This window comes from Sciurus vulgaris, assembly GCF_902686455.1.
Source record: "Sciurus vulgaris genome assembly, chromosome: 18".
In the NCBI taxonomy this organism is placed as follows: Eukaryota; Metazoa; Chordata; class Mammalia; order Rodentia; family Sciuridae; genus Sciurus; species Sciurus vulgaris.
In genome coordinates, this window is record NC_136479.1 from 23,418,100 (window position 1) to 23,434,534 (window position 16,435).

The following is a 16,435-nucleotide window of genomic DNA, read 5'->3' on the forward strand; positions in this document are numbered from 1 at the left end:
GCATTGTATGTGTGAGGCACTGGGTTTGACCCTTGGCACCACATCAAAATAAAGAAATAAAATAGGGATATTGTGTCTGCAACTAAATATAAATTTTTTAAAGTGACCAAATGACAATGACCAAGACCTCAGTCTCCCCTGGCTCACCCCACTGGGCTCAAGGTGCACCTGCACTCCTGGTCCTGCACCCTGTCACCAGGACTGAACCACTTCCCTCCCCTCAACCTGCCAGGCCACCTCTCCTCTGTGTCTCATCCAACTTTTTTGCCACTGTGACTAAAGGACTCACCAGCACAGCTGCAAGAGGAGGAAGAGTGGATCTGGGGCTCATGGTGGCCGAGGGCTCAGTCCACAGATGGCCGGCTCCATTCCTCGGGCCTGAGGGGAGGCTGAACATCATGGAGGAAGAGTGTGGTGCAGGGAAGCAGCTCCCATGGGGACCAGGAGGCAGAGAGAGACTCCACTCCCAGATGCACATGTGTCCCCAGAGCCAGGCCCCGGTGCCACCTCCTCACCACAACACCTGCCTCCAGGTGCCCCCAGGGGATCCCCCAGGGAACAAGGCACTGACCAGGTTGAGGCTCTCAGGACCTGATCGTGTCCCCTCTGAACCTTCCTGCATCATCTCCATGGGGGCTTCTGGGGACACCCACACCCCAACACTGTGTCTCCCTTAAGTTGTGCCATGGTCTGTGCCAAGGCCAATCCCAGCTCCCTTCTCAGGGACTCTTTCCCTGGACCACCATGGCTGTAGCATTGGCTAGCAGCTCCTCTTGGGTCCCGGTAGGAACCCCAAGCCCATGCGAAGGGCAGAGGCAGCACAGGGGCATCTTCTCCTAAGTGCACATCTGGCCTCAAGCACAGCTGTCGCTGCTCATCACTGAGCAGGTGCATCTCCTGTCCCTCAGATCTACCCCTGAGAATGGAGCTGCTTCTCAGTGCCCTTTGTCTTTCCGAACTCTCTCTGTCCTGTCTGCCCCCACCCCAAACCCCAGATGGCGCAGATCACCTCCCCCGCTGGGAAGTCGTGCTGTGCGCTCTCACAAACCCACCCAGAGATGGCAGGTATGGGGGCTGCTTCCTGAGGCTCCCGCTGAGGGTCTTGCATGCCGCACTCACCAGAGCATATTCTCTAGGATGGTCCTTGCAGGAACATTTGTCCCTGTGGCGGAGTCAACAATGCGTCCTCATCTCGGTTAATGCTATAGGTCAGGCGCTGTTGGTGACTCTTCCCATGTATTTCCCATTCCAGTCTCAGCTCTGGGAGGTAGATGGTGTCATTATCTGTATCCATCAGTAAAGCAACACTGTTGAGTTGGGCACAGTGCACATGGCTCACCTATAATCCCAGTGTCCTGGGAAGCTGAGGCAGGATTGTGAGTTCACAGCCAACATCCCCAAAAGCAAAGCACCAAGCAACTCAGACCCCTTCTCTAAATACAATAGTAAAAAGGGCTCAGTGGTCAAGTGCCCCTGAGTTCAATCCCCAGGATCCCACCCCAATAAAAGCATCCATTCTGAAATCTGTAGGAATTGCTGAAGCCTTAGCTAATAAAATGTTATTAAGAATTATCACCAATATTCCAGCAAGTGGATGTGTCCTCTGCGAGGTTACGGGGGTCTCTGCTCTTGATCTTCGTGCTCCTTAAGAAACCCCAGTGCTTTACAAAATAAGAACAGTCACTTTGGAGGAAATGCTTGGGAAGCAATAGGAAACATTATCCCCATTACAAAGCAGCTACTAAGGAAGGGCATGGAGTGGCCTCAAGGCACCAGCTAGTCAGAGACAGGGCAGTGTCCAACACCCCGCCATCTAACTCCTGAGGAACTGAACCCACCACTGCCCAGTGTGCAGGGCTAAGGGCCAGCTGAACCTCATGCTACCCGCCTCTGCAAGGTCAGAAATGCAGATTCCAGAATGCAATGTCCTCCCAGTGTGTTTGCAAAATCTGCTCTTTCCAGATGCACCAAAGCTTTCCAAAATGAGATGTCCCCTCCCCCCATTCCCTTGTCCCCAATGCCAATTCAATAACAAGGATGTGGTTTGTTTGTTTTCGTACTAGTTATTGAATCCAGGGTGACTTAATCACTGAGCACATCCCCATCCCTTTTTCTGTATTTTATTAGAGACAGGGTCTCCCCAAGTCGCTGAGGATGGCCTCAACCTTGGGATCCTCCTGCCTCAGCCTCCTGGGACGTCAGGCATGTGCCACCGCACCCAGGTGAGGGTGTTCTGAGAAAAAGGAAAAAGAAGTTGTATTGCTTTGCTAGCAAAGGGGAAACATGGGGACTCCTGTCCCAGAGGCTGTGATTCTGACTATCAGGAGGGACAGAGGGGGTTTAAAGAAACTCTTCACGAGTTCCATTCCAAATGTGCAGTGATAGTGAAGCTAGAACTAAAGACAGGCAGTCAGTATGGACAGGTAATCCGGTGGGATTGTGAAGGTGGAGGCTGGTTTGGGTCTGTGAAATTGAAAGTTGCCTCTGGGGGACTTAAATGTTAATGCCTCTGGGCCTTTCCTCCTTCCTCACCTAGATGACCTGCCCCTGCTCCAACCTGCTGCTAAGGGAAGCTGTCCCAGGAACTTCTCCCTGCGAGGAGGTGTAGGAGTTGCTAATTATCGCCCTCTGGGTGGCTCCCTGCCTGGATCACTCCCGTGGGCCCCTCCCTCGCCACCTGCTCCTCACCCTGTGGCCATCCCAGGGCTGCTCCAGGGCCTGGTCAAGGGGAGAGATGGGCACAGAGGGTGGATCAAAGAAAATGGGAGATGTGTAAAAGGGGCAGGACCCTCCCGGTTCTTGGGCTGCCAGGATGTCAGCTCTGGCCCCCTTCTCCCTCCAGCAGGGAAGTTGGTGTTGCTATTTTTTAAATAAAAACTGCTTTCTTCTCTTACCTGCACTGCCTCTCTTGAAAAGACATGCAGGGAGTCTGAACAGAGTCCAAGCACCAGGCTACACACTGGAATCCCACACATGGGATTTATTAGGTGAATGAGCAGAGGGTCTGCCCTCACGGGAGAGGGGAAGGGGAGGAGGAGGGGGAGGGGAGGGAGAAGGGGAGGAAGAGGGAGGGGGGGAGGAGAAGAAAGAGAGGGAGAGGGGGGAAAAGGGAGGAGGAGAGGAGGGGAGAATCGCAGGGGAGCTATTCTTAAGTAGTGGAGGTTCAGGGGCTAATAATTATGGGACCATGTCTGACAAGGAAGTTCATGGGTTAAGAATCTAGGTTGTAAAAGGGTGTGACGGGGGCAGGATCCTGGCAGCAGCTAAATGGCAGATCTGATGCCAACACGCCTCCCTTTTTGTGCTTACAGATGCCAGGGTTGGGACGATGGTCTTCCTTCTGTAGCTTCTTCCTGCTGGTGAGGGGTGAGGAGTCTCATTCCTGTAAAAAGGGGGTCAGGGAGGGCCATAGGTGGGAGCAGAGTTTTGGAGCCAGGTGTTGATAGTGAACTGTGGGCTTTGGCTTCAGGTGTCTTCAAGGGGAAGCGGTTGATCGACCAATTGGTGGGTGAACTCATGCATCTGATCCTGCAGGAACTTCTGGAGGTAATTTAGCAGGCCTGGTCCAGGGTAGGAAGATCTGTAGGCCTTAAACCGACCAAAACTTCTGACTCTGGCAGTTTCTCTCGGTAGTTTTGAGGCACATCTGCCTAAGACTCTCTTGTGTAGCCTGCAGTCTGACTTAGTCTTGGGGCGAACATAAGTGTACATTCAGTTGCATTTAACTGTTCTTTTGCTAAGTTCTTAGCTAGCATTTTTCCGAACAGCTGAGGTCTGTTGTCAAATACTTGAGGCAACACATTCTAGGTTGAGACCCACTATTTGGTTCCTTAAAGGTAAACAGACATTGCAATTGAGAGTCTAGGGTATAGAGGAAAAGGCATCTTTTAAGTCTAACATGGGAAATCGAGCAGTAGCTGGTGTAAGAACCCAGAAACCACTTCAGAAGTGGAAAACAGGCAGAGTGTCTCCCTGCAGGGTAGAGAGAAAATGAGAGGAAGAGAGAGAGAGAGAGAGAGAGAGAGAGAGAAAGAGAGAAAGAAATGGAGAAGAGAGCATGAAATTGAGGAGGAGGATGAAAATCGTGGGGGGCTATTCTTAAACAGTCGAATTCCGCTGGGCTAACAGGGGACCAATAACGAAGAAGGAGACTTGCAGGCTGGCTGATGAACCAATAACTAGCTAGGATGTTCACAGACTGACAAGCTAGGTTGTAAGTTGGGAGGCGGGGGAGCAGCTTTATATTATATTACAGCAACTATATGACCAACTTGGTTATTTGAGTTTATTTTTGTCAAAAGCCCATATAACTTTTGGCCTTTGACGGTTCTGATGGTTACAGGATCAACTTGTCCATTAGTGGGCCAGGCTGCTTTTGGGAGGTTATCTGAGGTTTGTGGTAGATGTGATTAATTAGTTGGAGCAGGGAGGTCTGACATTAATTAAATGAATTGAAGAGGAAGCAGTTCTATTTTCTGAGATCATTCAACCCCAACTTTAGTAGGTGTGACTTTTGCAAAAACAGTTTTCTTTGCTTCTTCAAAAGAATCTGGATAAATTTTTTTTCAGTGTTCCCTTTCCACCCTTTCCCTTGGACTCTAGAATAGGAATTTCTTGAACATTCACCATTAAGGTGCTTGTGTGTAGATCAGTTATGGTCTTGATCTCATCAACCCCACCCTGTTAAGAGACTGGCAGTTGAAATTTTACTTCTGAGGACTAAAATTTTTCTTGTGTGTAAAACTCTAGATCTTTATTCCTCAGTATTTGGTTACAGAGTTCTTCCATAGTCCATTTTTTCCTCTAGATTTATTTTTCTCTAGGGAATGTGCTTCTCAAGTTGAATTTACACACAAATCACATTGGGGACTTATTAAAAATGTAGATCCATACATCTTCCAGCCAGAGATTTACACATCAAAAGGCAGAGCTAGTAAATGATAGAGCCAGGATTCCATTTGTACGTTGGATTTCAGATTCTTTTGTCTTTATTGTCTCCTTGCTGAATAGGTAACACTATCTATATAGCATAGAACTATAGATTTTAAGACTCATTCACCTGCACAATTGCATTTGTTTTTAGTCTCCTAAGTAATAATATATATCTTAGGACATATTATTCCCTTTAGTTAGTGGGGAAAAATCCTAAATTTTAGGGACGCTAAATGACTTGATGAAAGTCATATATTTAGTAAATGTGAAGACTGAGGTTAGAACCTAGGGGTAAAATTAGCCTACTAAAGTATAGCAGCCACATCAATGTTTATAACAGCTCAATTCACAATAGCTAGATTGTGGAACCAACTTAGATTCCCTTCAACAGATGAATGGATAAAGAAACTGTAATGTAATATAAAGCAGCTTCCCCGCCCCTTTCCTCTGCAGCCATTTCCCCACCTCCCAACTACTTGTCAGTCTGTGAACATCCTGGCTAGCTATTGGTTCATCAGTCAGCTTGCAAGTGTCCTTCTGTTATTGGTCCCCTGTTAGCCTGGCAGACTTCAACTGCTTAAGGATAGCTTCCCTGCCATCTTTTCTCTTGCTTTCTCTCTCCTACTCACTTGCTTTCTCTCTCCTCACATTTCACACCCTACCTTGTGCGTGCCCTTTCTCTTTTCCTCTCATTTTCTCTCTTACCCTGCAAGGAGCCTCTTTGTTTGCTTAATAAACCCTCTTATGTCAATTCCCACATCCGGCATGGTTTTCTGGGTTCTTACATTGGTGCTGTGACTTGGATGGGCTCTTCCACTGTCTCTTAAGCAAGTGGAACCCCATCTGATGCCCCAGTGCCCCCAGACACAGCCTCACCTTCCATTCGCCTGGACACTCAGCTCTGCTCTGCATTCATCATCGGACTTCAGATTGGTGAGTCCCTTAGGCAGGTTCCTCTAGACCCACTTAAACACTCCTCTGCCGACCTGAGAAGCAATCATTGAGTATCCTGTGCCCTTGAGGCAGCTGAGGGGTGGGGGTACCACAGCCACGACTTTTATAGTTATGGCTGGCCCCTTAGTCGGTCTCCTCTGCCGGGTGGATTCCTGATTTTATGGTGGAGATTCTCTCTCAGGGTTGAGAGTCATCTTCACACTCGCACTCACCCTCGAAAACCCTGATGTCAGGTTCTCGACCCTCTCAGCTTTTGCCTGGCCCACATTGATGCTTGTGTGACGACACTACCTCTGTGCTGCCTCCTCATCTCCAGTCGACTACTCTGTGGCCTTGGGACGCCAGGGCACAGACTCGGCTGTATCAGTCTCCACCATGGGATCTGGGTCCTCCATTCTGGCAGATTCACCCCTGGGGTGTCTATTAGACAACTTTAGAACTCTTTGCCTGACCCCCTGGCTTAAAGCCATCAAAATTCATTTGTGTACCCTTTAGATAATCAATCCAAAATGGCCACGTAATGGCACACAGCTTCTGTGAGTGAGCGGGCAGATGGAAAGGGATTCCTTACCTTCAAGTCTCTTTTTTCTTGCTTCTTGGCTGTTCCTGCAAACTCAAACACTTCTTTGGAAGAAACACTTCTCCTCCTCTTAATCCCTCCTCCTCCTCCAACTTCGACTCAGCTGTACTGCCTCCATTCCCTGGCCCAGCCCACCTAGTCCTCCTCCCATGAGGTCCCACATATGCCAGTGTGGAGGGAGTAACCAGCGCAACCATCAGTGGCATGTCCCAGTAAGGAGTATGATGAAGCAGCCCCATTCCCCACAAGTAGTGGGAGATAATTTTTCATAATTTTCTGCATTCAAACCTGAATTGATTACTAACCAGGAAAAAGGGTTAAAATACCCTAGGCATCAAGTTGCTGCTAGAACATTTTAGCCCCTTCCAGATCCAGATCTCAGTCAAGGCTTACATTGAAATGTAAATGGAGGAATCCAGAATGCTCAGTGGGAGACCAGTCTCAAACCCAAGTAAAAAAAGTGTCCATTTTAAATTTCTCCTGGGCTGCCACATAGAACACTTTATCTCTCCCTTTTACCTCTTCTCTCTGCCCTTTTCTTTCTCAATCTTTCATGCTATAATTAATGGCCATTATCATTGTTCTTTTAGAACTCTTGGTTTTCTTAAATGCTATATTTTTTTTAATTGTAAACAAATGGGATACATGTTTCTCTATTTGTACATGGAATCAAGGCATACCATTGGCGTAATCATAAATTTACATAGGGTAATGTGGTTTGATTCATTCTGTTATTTTTTCCCTTCCCCCACCCCTCTCACCCCTCTTTTCCCTCTATAAAGTCCTTCCTTCCTCCATTCTCACCACCCTCCTTAACCCTAACCCTATACCTAACCCTAACGCTAACCCCTCCCACCCTCCATTATATGTCCTCATCTGCTTATCAGCGAGATCATTTGTCGTTTGGTTTTTTGAGATTGGCTTATCTCACTTAGCATGATATTCTCCAATTTCATCCATTTGCCTGCAAATGCTATAATTTTATCATTCTTTATGGCAGAGTAATATTCCATTATATATGTATGCCACAGTTTCTTTATCCATTCATCAATTGAAGGACATCTAGGTTGGTTCCACAATCTGGCTATTGTGAATTGAGCAGCTATGAACTTTGATGTGGCTGTATCTCTGTAGTATGCTGATTTTAAGTTCTTTGGGTATAGGCCAAGGAGTGGGATAGCTGGGTCAAATGGTGGTTCCATTGCAAGCTTTCTGAGGAATCTCCATACTGCTTTCCAGAGTGGCTGCACTAATTTGCAACCCCACCAGCAATGTATGAGTATACCTTTTTCCCCACATCCTCTCCAACACCTATTGTTGCTTGAGATCTCTATACTTCTGTTACTAGCAAACATAGATTAAGTCTACCTGTGTAGTTTATGAAGGTCTGTAGGCCTTAAACTGACTAAAATTTTCTGACTCTGGCAGTTTAATCTTGTACTAATCTCATTTCAGTACTCATGTCTTTTTGTTCTTCTCTCATAGAAGCACCCATCCCAGATGCCTTTACAACCTGGTCTTCCCCCAAACAGACTTCTACCATGCACCCCTCAACTGACCCAATTTCTAAAAAGGGAACTCCATACTGCTTGCCCCATGCTGCCCCCTTCCAGCTCGAAGAAGTCAGAGTGGTCATTGCCCCCCTTTTCCTACAGCAGTAAGGAGTTTCTAAAATTAGAGGGGGAAATGAAGCCAGAACTGGGGACAGGCAGTTAGTGTAGAAATAGGGGATCAGTCAAATCGAGGAAATGAAGTCCATGAAAGCCATCTGCCTCTGGAAGTCGAAGACTGCCCCTGGGAAAATGGACTTTTTACATCTCATCTGCAAAACCAGGCCTAGTCACGTACGCAGGAAGGAGAGATAAGGGGGAAAGAACTGGAGAACAAAAGATTTTCTTATAAAAACAGAAACGGGGGAATGTAATGTAATATAAAGCTGCTCCCCTGCCCTTTACATTGCAGTCATTTTCCCCGCCTCCCAACTACTTGTCAGTCTGTGAACATCCTAGCTAGCTATTGGTTCTTCAGTCGGCTTGCAAGTGTCCTTCTGTTATTGGTCCCCTGTTAGCCTGTTGGAATTCAACTGCTTAAGGATAGCTTCCCTGCCATCTTTTCTCATGCTTTCTCTCTCCTACCCACTTGCTTTCTCTCCTCCTCACTTTTCACACTCTCTCTTGCACGCACACTTTCTCTTTTCCTCTCATTTTCTCTCTTACCCTGCAGGGAGACACTGTTTGCTTAATAAACCCTCTTATGTGATTTCCCATGTCTGGCATAGTTTTCTGGGTTCTTACAATTATTATAAGGTAATTGTAATTAGATTAATGGACCTTGTATTTGAAATAGTAATAAATTTCTGCTTAAATTTTAGTGCAATATTTCCATTGATTTATAAAGTTCTTTATATGAAATATGGTCTTGTTTTCCTATTCTCAGTCTCAATAAAGAGAAGCCAGTAAGCAAAAAGATGATCCAGTAGAAAAAAGTTGAGGATTTAAAAAGTAATGACCAAGAAATGTGACAAATTTCTCCATTCACTTACCCAACAAATTTGAGTTGGTCCCACAGGAATCCCAGGAACAGAGAGTACAATACCAAAGTTCCACTCATCTCTAAGCTTTATGGTTCACAAAATGATAACTTGAGACCCATATGTGGTGATAATGGCATAAGCTTGTTATTGTTTGTTTTTTCATGTAAGGGAAAATGTCCAGTTTTCCCAAACTACATCTTTATTTATTTATTTTGATACCAAAGTTTGAACCCATTGAACCCAGGAGCGCTCAAACGCTGAGCCACATCCCCAATCTTTTTTTTTCTATTTTGAGACATCATCTTCCTAAGTTGCTTAGAGCCTCACTAAGGTGCTGACAGTTCTCTCAATATTGCCTCAGCCCCTCAAGCTGCTGGGTCGAACAATCATCTTAAGTAGATACATATTATCATTGAATAACTACCATTTAAAAATAGCTGTAAAGTACCTTCACACCTGTGCCTTCTATGAAATAGCAGTTTGGCTGTAATTCATTTAAAATTATTTTAAAAACCTAAGGTGGCAGCAAATTCTTTTGTGTGCATCTGTGAATATGAAAGAGTGGATTCCATGGCTATTTATAATTAAAATGCACTAATAAAAATTAAAATGAAGAACATTAAGTAAAGCAAAAATTCAGCTAATAAATAAGAATGAAAACAGGAGCTATAGAAATACTTGGCACTACAGAGCTCTTCAAGGTGTACATTTACTAACCTGTAAATCAGGGCACTGAAAGGTATTAGTTGCAGTATTACTTCAGAGGCTGCGTCCTGTCAACCTAAAAGTTCTAGGACAGTCAGGAGTGTGGAGATGCCATGAATTGGCAGTAATATTCAGAAAATTATAGCTCCGGTGGAGCTTTAAAAATGACTCATCATCAAATATAATTTGGCTAGTCAGTAAATATAATTTAGTTCATGAAAATGTAAAATTTATTGATACATCCTATGCAAAAATTCAAGCCATTTTTAGCAGTCTCTAAAGTGGTAAATAAGCTAGGAAGGAGATGTTCTTGTTGTGCTTTACAGAACACATCCTCTGGCCTGCATAGAACTCTCAGAGCTAATGTCCCTTTTGCAGATACCAACAACCTCTCTAGCAAGCCCAGTCTTCCTCCTTCCTCAGTCTTCCTAGGACCCCCTTGCCCACTGGCTCTGCACCTGTTGAGCCACTTACCCAGATGCATGTGACAGGAAAGACTCAGTGCACCTAGAAGAACCTGTGCTGGTTTAGGAAAGGGAGGTCTTCAACTCATCTCTCTGCAGGACCTTAATTTTCACGTCTCTAGGAAGGTGACAATTTCTCCTGGAAAGCACAGAGCCATGGAGTTCCCAGTGAGACATTTCACCTGCCTCCTCATTTGAGATTATCTGATGGATAACAGCAATATAGGGAGACCTGGGCTCCCAATTTTTCTCTAAGTTAATTGGCATGGGTATTAGGGATTGGACTGGTCCCAATCATTTAGAAAGCATCGACATCTTACATTTTGGCCTAGGACAAATTTGTCTAACGTTTCTTCATACTTTGCAAGACCGCTTTCTGGGTTGAGGTATTCCTGGTACCCCCTTAGAGTTGCCATCGGCATTGGCATCTCTGCTATAATGCATGATGGGCATCCTCCTCCCCAGCCCATTCTTCCATGGTGGACCTAGTTCCTCGGTAACCTTGGCTCTGTTTTCCATGATTTTCCAAAGCACCAGGGTTAGAGTTCTAGGTATGAGTGCAATTTAAATTAAAATGTGTTGAAGTGAATACTACGAATGCAGCTGGAGCTGGAGTTTTGGTTGAGGTAGTCACAGGCAGGTGAGGCCAAGAGAAGAGAGACTTCTTTCATTTATTAAAATACATTTGAGTTTCACTTCTCTTACTGAGTTAATCAGCAGTCTACCTTGGAAGTGTCTCTTTGGCAAGTACAATATTTGCTTACCCATTCCTTTCCCAAAGTTCATTTTTTCTTCCAATTTCTTCCTTTCCAATTTCTAGTGATCATGAATAAAACTGCTATGAACATGTGCACACAGAATATTTGTAAAACAGAGAGATGTGATCGTTGGATCATGTAGGAGACTCTCTGGTAGGGATCATATATTGCAATGCTGTTTTCAAAACTGCCTGTATTTTCGAATCCCATAAATCAGTGAGGATTCCTGTTCTTTGCATATGTACTAGCAGTTGTTGCTGTTGGGTTTGTGTACCTTAACTAAATTTTAAATGTTCATTACTATAACCAACCAGTCATTAGAATGGCAACAGTTCAGTGACTGTCTATTGGAATCTCATTGTGGTTTTATTTTTATTTTTCTAATGACATGATGTTATTAGAAATCATTTCAGGTCCACAACCTACCTGGGCATCTTATTTTGTGAAGGGTGTCTTTATGTATTCGATTATTTTTTATCAGAACTAGATTTTTGTGTTTCCTCCCTCTTTTCTCCAGTTGTCCTTTTGTGGAACTCATAATGTCTAGTATTCTATCATGGCAGATAGTTAGAGTAATTCATCAGAATGCACTACAAAAATTAGAAGGTATACATGATTAGTAGTCCTACTACTTGATTTCTTCATATCTACTGCTTCAGACCACAAATTTAAATCAAAATTATCAGAACATAGAAGGAACCATGATGTTCATAGGCAATAGTACATAAGGTGTTTGGTTTTGTCACATTTTCCTAAATTCTTCTTTTGACATATTCATTGATACATAATACTTTTACCTATTTAAAAACTGGTATTTTCCCTGAACCTACTAGAAGAAAATGTAGGCCTGATTCTCCATGTCAGCTTAGGAAGAGACTTCCTCAACAAGACTCCTAAAGCCCAAGAAGTAAAATCAAGAATCAATAAATGAAATGGTATCAATCTTAAGAGCTTCTTCACAGCAAAGGAAACAATCAGAAGTGTAAAGACAGGTCTTACAGATTTTGGAGAACATCTTTGCAAGCTGAATCTCAGATAGACCATTAATTCCCAGCATATACAAGTGCTAAAAATAATTAACAACAAAATGTAGTCTAACCAATAAATGGGCAAAGGAACTGAAGAAGAACTTCACAGAAGAAGAAATATGAATAGTCAACAAATACGTGAAAAGATATTCAACATCTCTGGCCATTAAAACTACACTGGGATTCCATCTCACTTTAGTCAGAATGGCAATCATCAATCAAGAATGCAAGTAAGAGTAAACGTTGGCAAGGGTGTGGGCAATTCACTCAGACATTGTTGGTGGAACTGAAAAGTGGTGCTCTGGAAAGCAATGTGGACATTCCTAAGAAAACCCAGAATGGAATCATCATTTGACCCAGTTATCCCACTCCTTGGCATATACCCAAAGGACTTAAAATTCACGTACTGCAGTGATGCAGCCACATCAATGTTTATAGCAGATCAATACACAATAGCTAAGCTATGGAACCAACCTAGGTGCCCTTCAACAGATGGATGGATCAAGAAAATGTGGTACATATACACAATGGAATATTACTCAGCCTCAAAGAAGGAGGAAATGATGGCATTTGCTGGTAAATGGATGGAGCTGGAGACTATCATGCTAAGTGAAATAAACCAATCCCCAAAAAAACAAAGGCTGAATGTTCTCTCTGATATGTGAATGCAAACACACAAGGAGGGAGGAATGGAAAAATAGAAGTTCATTGGATTGGACAAAGGGGGATCAAGGAAGAGGAAATTGAAATAGGAAATACACTCCAGTGAATCGGATGTAACAGTCCTATGTTCACATATGAATATATGACTGGTGAAAGTCCACATCATATCCAATCGCAAGATTAGGATCCTCATTAGAATAATTTATACACAATGTGTATGTTCTTTTGGTCACCTTGGGTCACGGTTTATCCATCTTATTGTTTTTTATTCATTCTTTCTAGGTATACATGATGGAGGCTCTATTTTGCTATATTATATCTACCAGGAGTATAACTTATTCCAATTAGGATCCCATTCTTGTGGTTGAACATGATGTGGTCATGCACTGGTCATGCATTTGTGTATAAAGTAGGAAAGTTCTGTCCCATTCATTCCACTGTCTTTCCTGCTTCCCTCCCCCTCCCTTCCCTTTATGTAATCCAATGACCTTTATTCTTCCTTCCACTACCCCTTATTGTGTGTCAGCATCCACATCTCAGAGAAAACATTTGCCCTTTGGTTTTTGGAACTGGCTTCTTTTACATAGCATGACAATCTCCAGTTTCATCTATCTACTGGCACATGCCATAATTTCATTCTTGATTATGACTAATATTCCATTGTGCATATATACCACATTTTATTTACCCATTTATCTGTTGAAGGGCACCTAGGTTTGTTCCCTAGCTTAGCTATCGTGAGTTGATCTGCTGTAAACATTAATGTGGTTGCATCACTGTAGTATGCTGATTTTAAGTCCTGTGGGTATAAACCAAGGAGTGGAATAATTTGGTCAAATGATGGTTCCATTCCAAGCTTCCTGAGGAATCTCCATAGTGCTTTCCAGAGTGGCTGCACAATTTTCAGTCCCACTGGCAATGTATGGGTGATCCTTTCCCCTGTATGTTGCCAAAATTTATTGTTACTTGTATTCTTGAAAATTGCCATGTTGACGGAGTGAGATGGAATCTCAGTGTTGTTTCAATCTGTGTTTCTCTACTTGGTGGAGATGTTGGTTAACTTTTCATATATTAGTCTACCTTTCATATTTCTTCCGTGAACTGGCTGTTCAGTTACTTTGCCCACTTATTAATTGTTTTGGTGTTAAATATGTGAGTTCAGTGCATATCTTGGAGATTATTCCTCTATCTGAGGTGCAGGTTGACAGTATTTTCTCCCATTCAGTTGGTTCTGACTCTTGCTTTGCTTTGAAGAGGCTTTTTATTTTCATACCATCCCATTGATTGATTCTTTGTTATACTTTTCTCTTTAGGGGTCTTGTTGAGGAATATGGTTCCTAAGCCAAAATGATAGAGAGCTGGCCCTATATATTCTTGTGGTACAAAACAGGGTGTCTGGTCTAATGCCAAGGTCCTTGTTCCACTGCAAATTAGTTTTATGCATGGTGACAGATAGGAGTTTATTTTCATTATACTATGTATGGTTTTCCAGTTTTCCCAGCACCAGTTGTTGAAGAGGCTATCTTTTCTCCAATGTTTGTTTATGGCACCTTTGTCCCATAATGTAGCATGGAAAACTGCATTTATGAGGATTTGTCTCTGCAAAAGAAATTTAAAAATTTTATACTCATATACTTTGCTTTCTTTTCTTGTTAGAGTTTTGTGCAGAAATTTTATTTGAGAGTATTTTATATTTGATTGATTTTTCCCACTTAAAAAGAATCTATTACAAGTGTGTGATTTTCAGCACAATGCTATCATGATTAGGGAAATTTCCATGCCTGATTTACTGCTTAAATTTGGTGTTTTGGCCTCATATACAACTTTTCATCCCAAAAGACATAACATCGGAGCTATCTATTGCAATGCTTCAAGTCTCTCAAAGGCTGAAACGCACAGAGTGGTACTTAACAGAATCTACACGAAGAACATCTTTCTTGAGGGAGACTGAGAATAAGCCTTCAACTTTTCAAAACAAATCTTCATGTTATTGAGACAAATTTTCTCTTTTTTAAAGCTCACCAAGTTACATTGTGCCATGTTCAGAATCTTATTCCTTACTTTTTAATTTTAGAAGATATTATTTTACACAACTGGGTTAATATAATTGAGAACTCTTATTGTGATAAAATATATATAATATAAGCATTTTGTCCATTTTATCATGTAGAGTCAAGCAGCGTTAAGTTCATTCACATAATTGTGCAACTCTTACCACTGTCCATCTCCAGCACTTCTCTTCTTACTGAACGGAAATTTTGCATGTACCAAATGAGAGGTCCCTGCTCACTTTCTTGGGTGTCTGGAATGCCATTCTGTTTTCTGTCTTATCAATTTGACTATTTCAACTTCCATCTTCTCTGCGTGCATTTATATAATATTTGCTTTTTTGTGACTGACTTGCTTCACTGAGTAGAGTAACTTGAGGGACTACCTATGTTGCATCATGTTCCAGAATTTTCTTCCAGTTTAAGATTTAGTAATATTCCAGTGTCTGCAGAGGCCATGTTTTGCTCATACATTTTTATTGCTATAGGTGTTGAGGTGATTCTACCTTTTAATATTGTAAAGCATGGTTTTATGAGCATTGGTGTGGAAGTGACTGTTAACTCCCTGAATGTGATATTTACAATGATGTGGAAATGTCTGACTCCTTGCATGTAGTATGTGTGCGTGTGTGTGTGTGTGTGTTTGCTGGTTATTTGATATTTTCTGGAAGCAAATTTTTGCATATCTCGTTTGCAAACCTACAGATGTCTGAGACAATACAATTATTGAAAAGCATTGGAACTATTGTATCTAAACATAGTTTGGAGAACACAGGTCATGACAAATGGCATCCACCTCCCAGGCCCCCTTGGGGAAGCAATGAGAAACATAAACATAATAAATGAAAGAGGCATATGCTTTTACTTTCCTTTATGATTTGGCATCTGCACATATCCAAGCAAATGAGTTTGATAGAAGAATTGGCACTTTGTACTGCATTTCAACCAAAGCAAATACACTCTGCCATAATGAAAATCCTTCTAAAGCCAGCACATTTCTCATCTTCACAGAGCTTATCCATCACTGGCTACTGAAATACTTACTGTCTTCCCCACATATATCTCAAAATACTAATTATACATTTTTCAGTAGCAATAAATACCAAAGGACTGAATGAGGCATAGTTATGGGTCACAAGAATCTGGATGCAGTAAAATATTGGATCATCATTCAGTGTGATTCTTGCATAAGTGATAATGCTGTCCAAAATGGACAGGACCACAAAGGAAATCAAGAGTAGCAGGATTGTCTGTGTGGCCCTCAGTTCCAGGGATGATGTTGGAGAAAGGTTGGTTCTGTGAAGGTGCTGGGACTGCCTCCTATGCCTGCACAAGAGAGCCACCATGTATCCATTTGAGGTGGTCATTATTCCTAAAAATGTGTGCTGAAGGAAGAAGCTCATGGGCACAAAAGACATACATATATATTCTGTGACATACATATAGTTGTCTGAGGTCAAATTGGGGGTAGCACTAATGGAGATGAAGAGGTGGCTACTAAAGGATGAATAGATGACACACAGGAAAAGAAGGGAACACAGGTTGTGACATGAGGATCTATGTTTGAACTTTGCCAAGCAGGAGCTTCTGGGGCTGAGGATGATGGCCTGGAGGACACTCAGCAGGCAGGTGGTGCAGATGGAGAAGCCCCTCATCAACCTGTACAGGTAGATAAGTACTTTACAGGTCATGTCACCCCGCCTTCCCTCCTGAGGTGTAAAAATATCTTCTGTTATGAATCCATCAATTAGCAACATTACCAGGTGGATT

The 16,435-nt window shown here is 42.8% G+C and overlaps 1 protein-coding gene across 1 annotated transcript; it reads right to left on the minus strand.

Moving 5' to 3' along the window:
* Positions 1-3,376: 3,376 nt before the first annotated feature.
* On the minus strand, positions 3,377-16,356 carry LOC306649500 (vomeronasal type-1 receptor 97-like; the record flags this gene model as incomplete). Its single annotated transcript, XM_079120520.1, has 2 exons — positions 3,377-3,382; positions 15,769-16,356. 2 exons carry the CDS (start codon positions 16,354-16,356, stop codon positions 3,377-3,379), a joined length of 594 nt encoding a protein of 197 aa, XP_078976646.1.
* Positions 16,357-16,435: the final 79 nt, after the last annotated feature.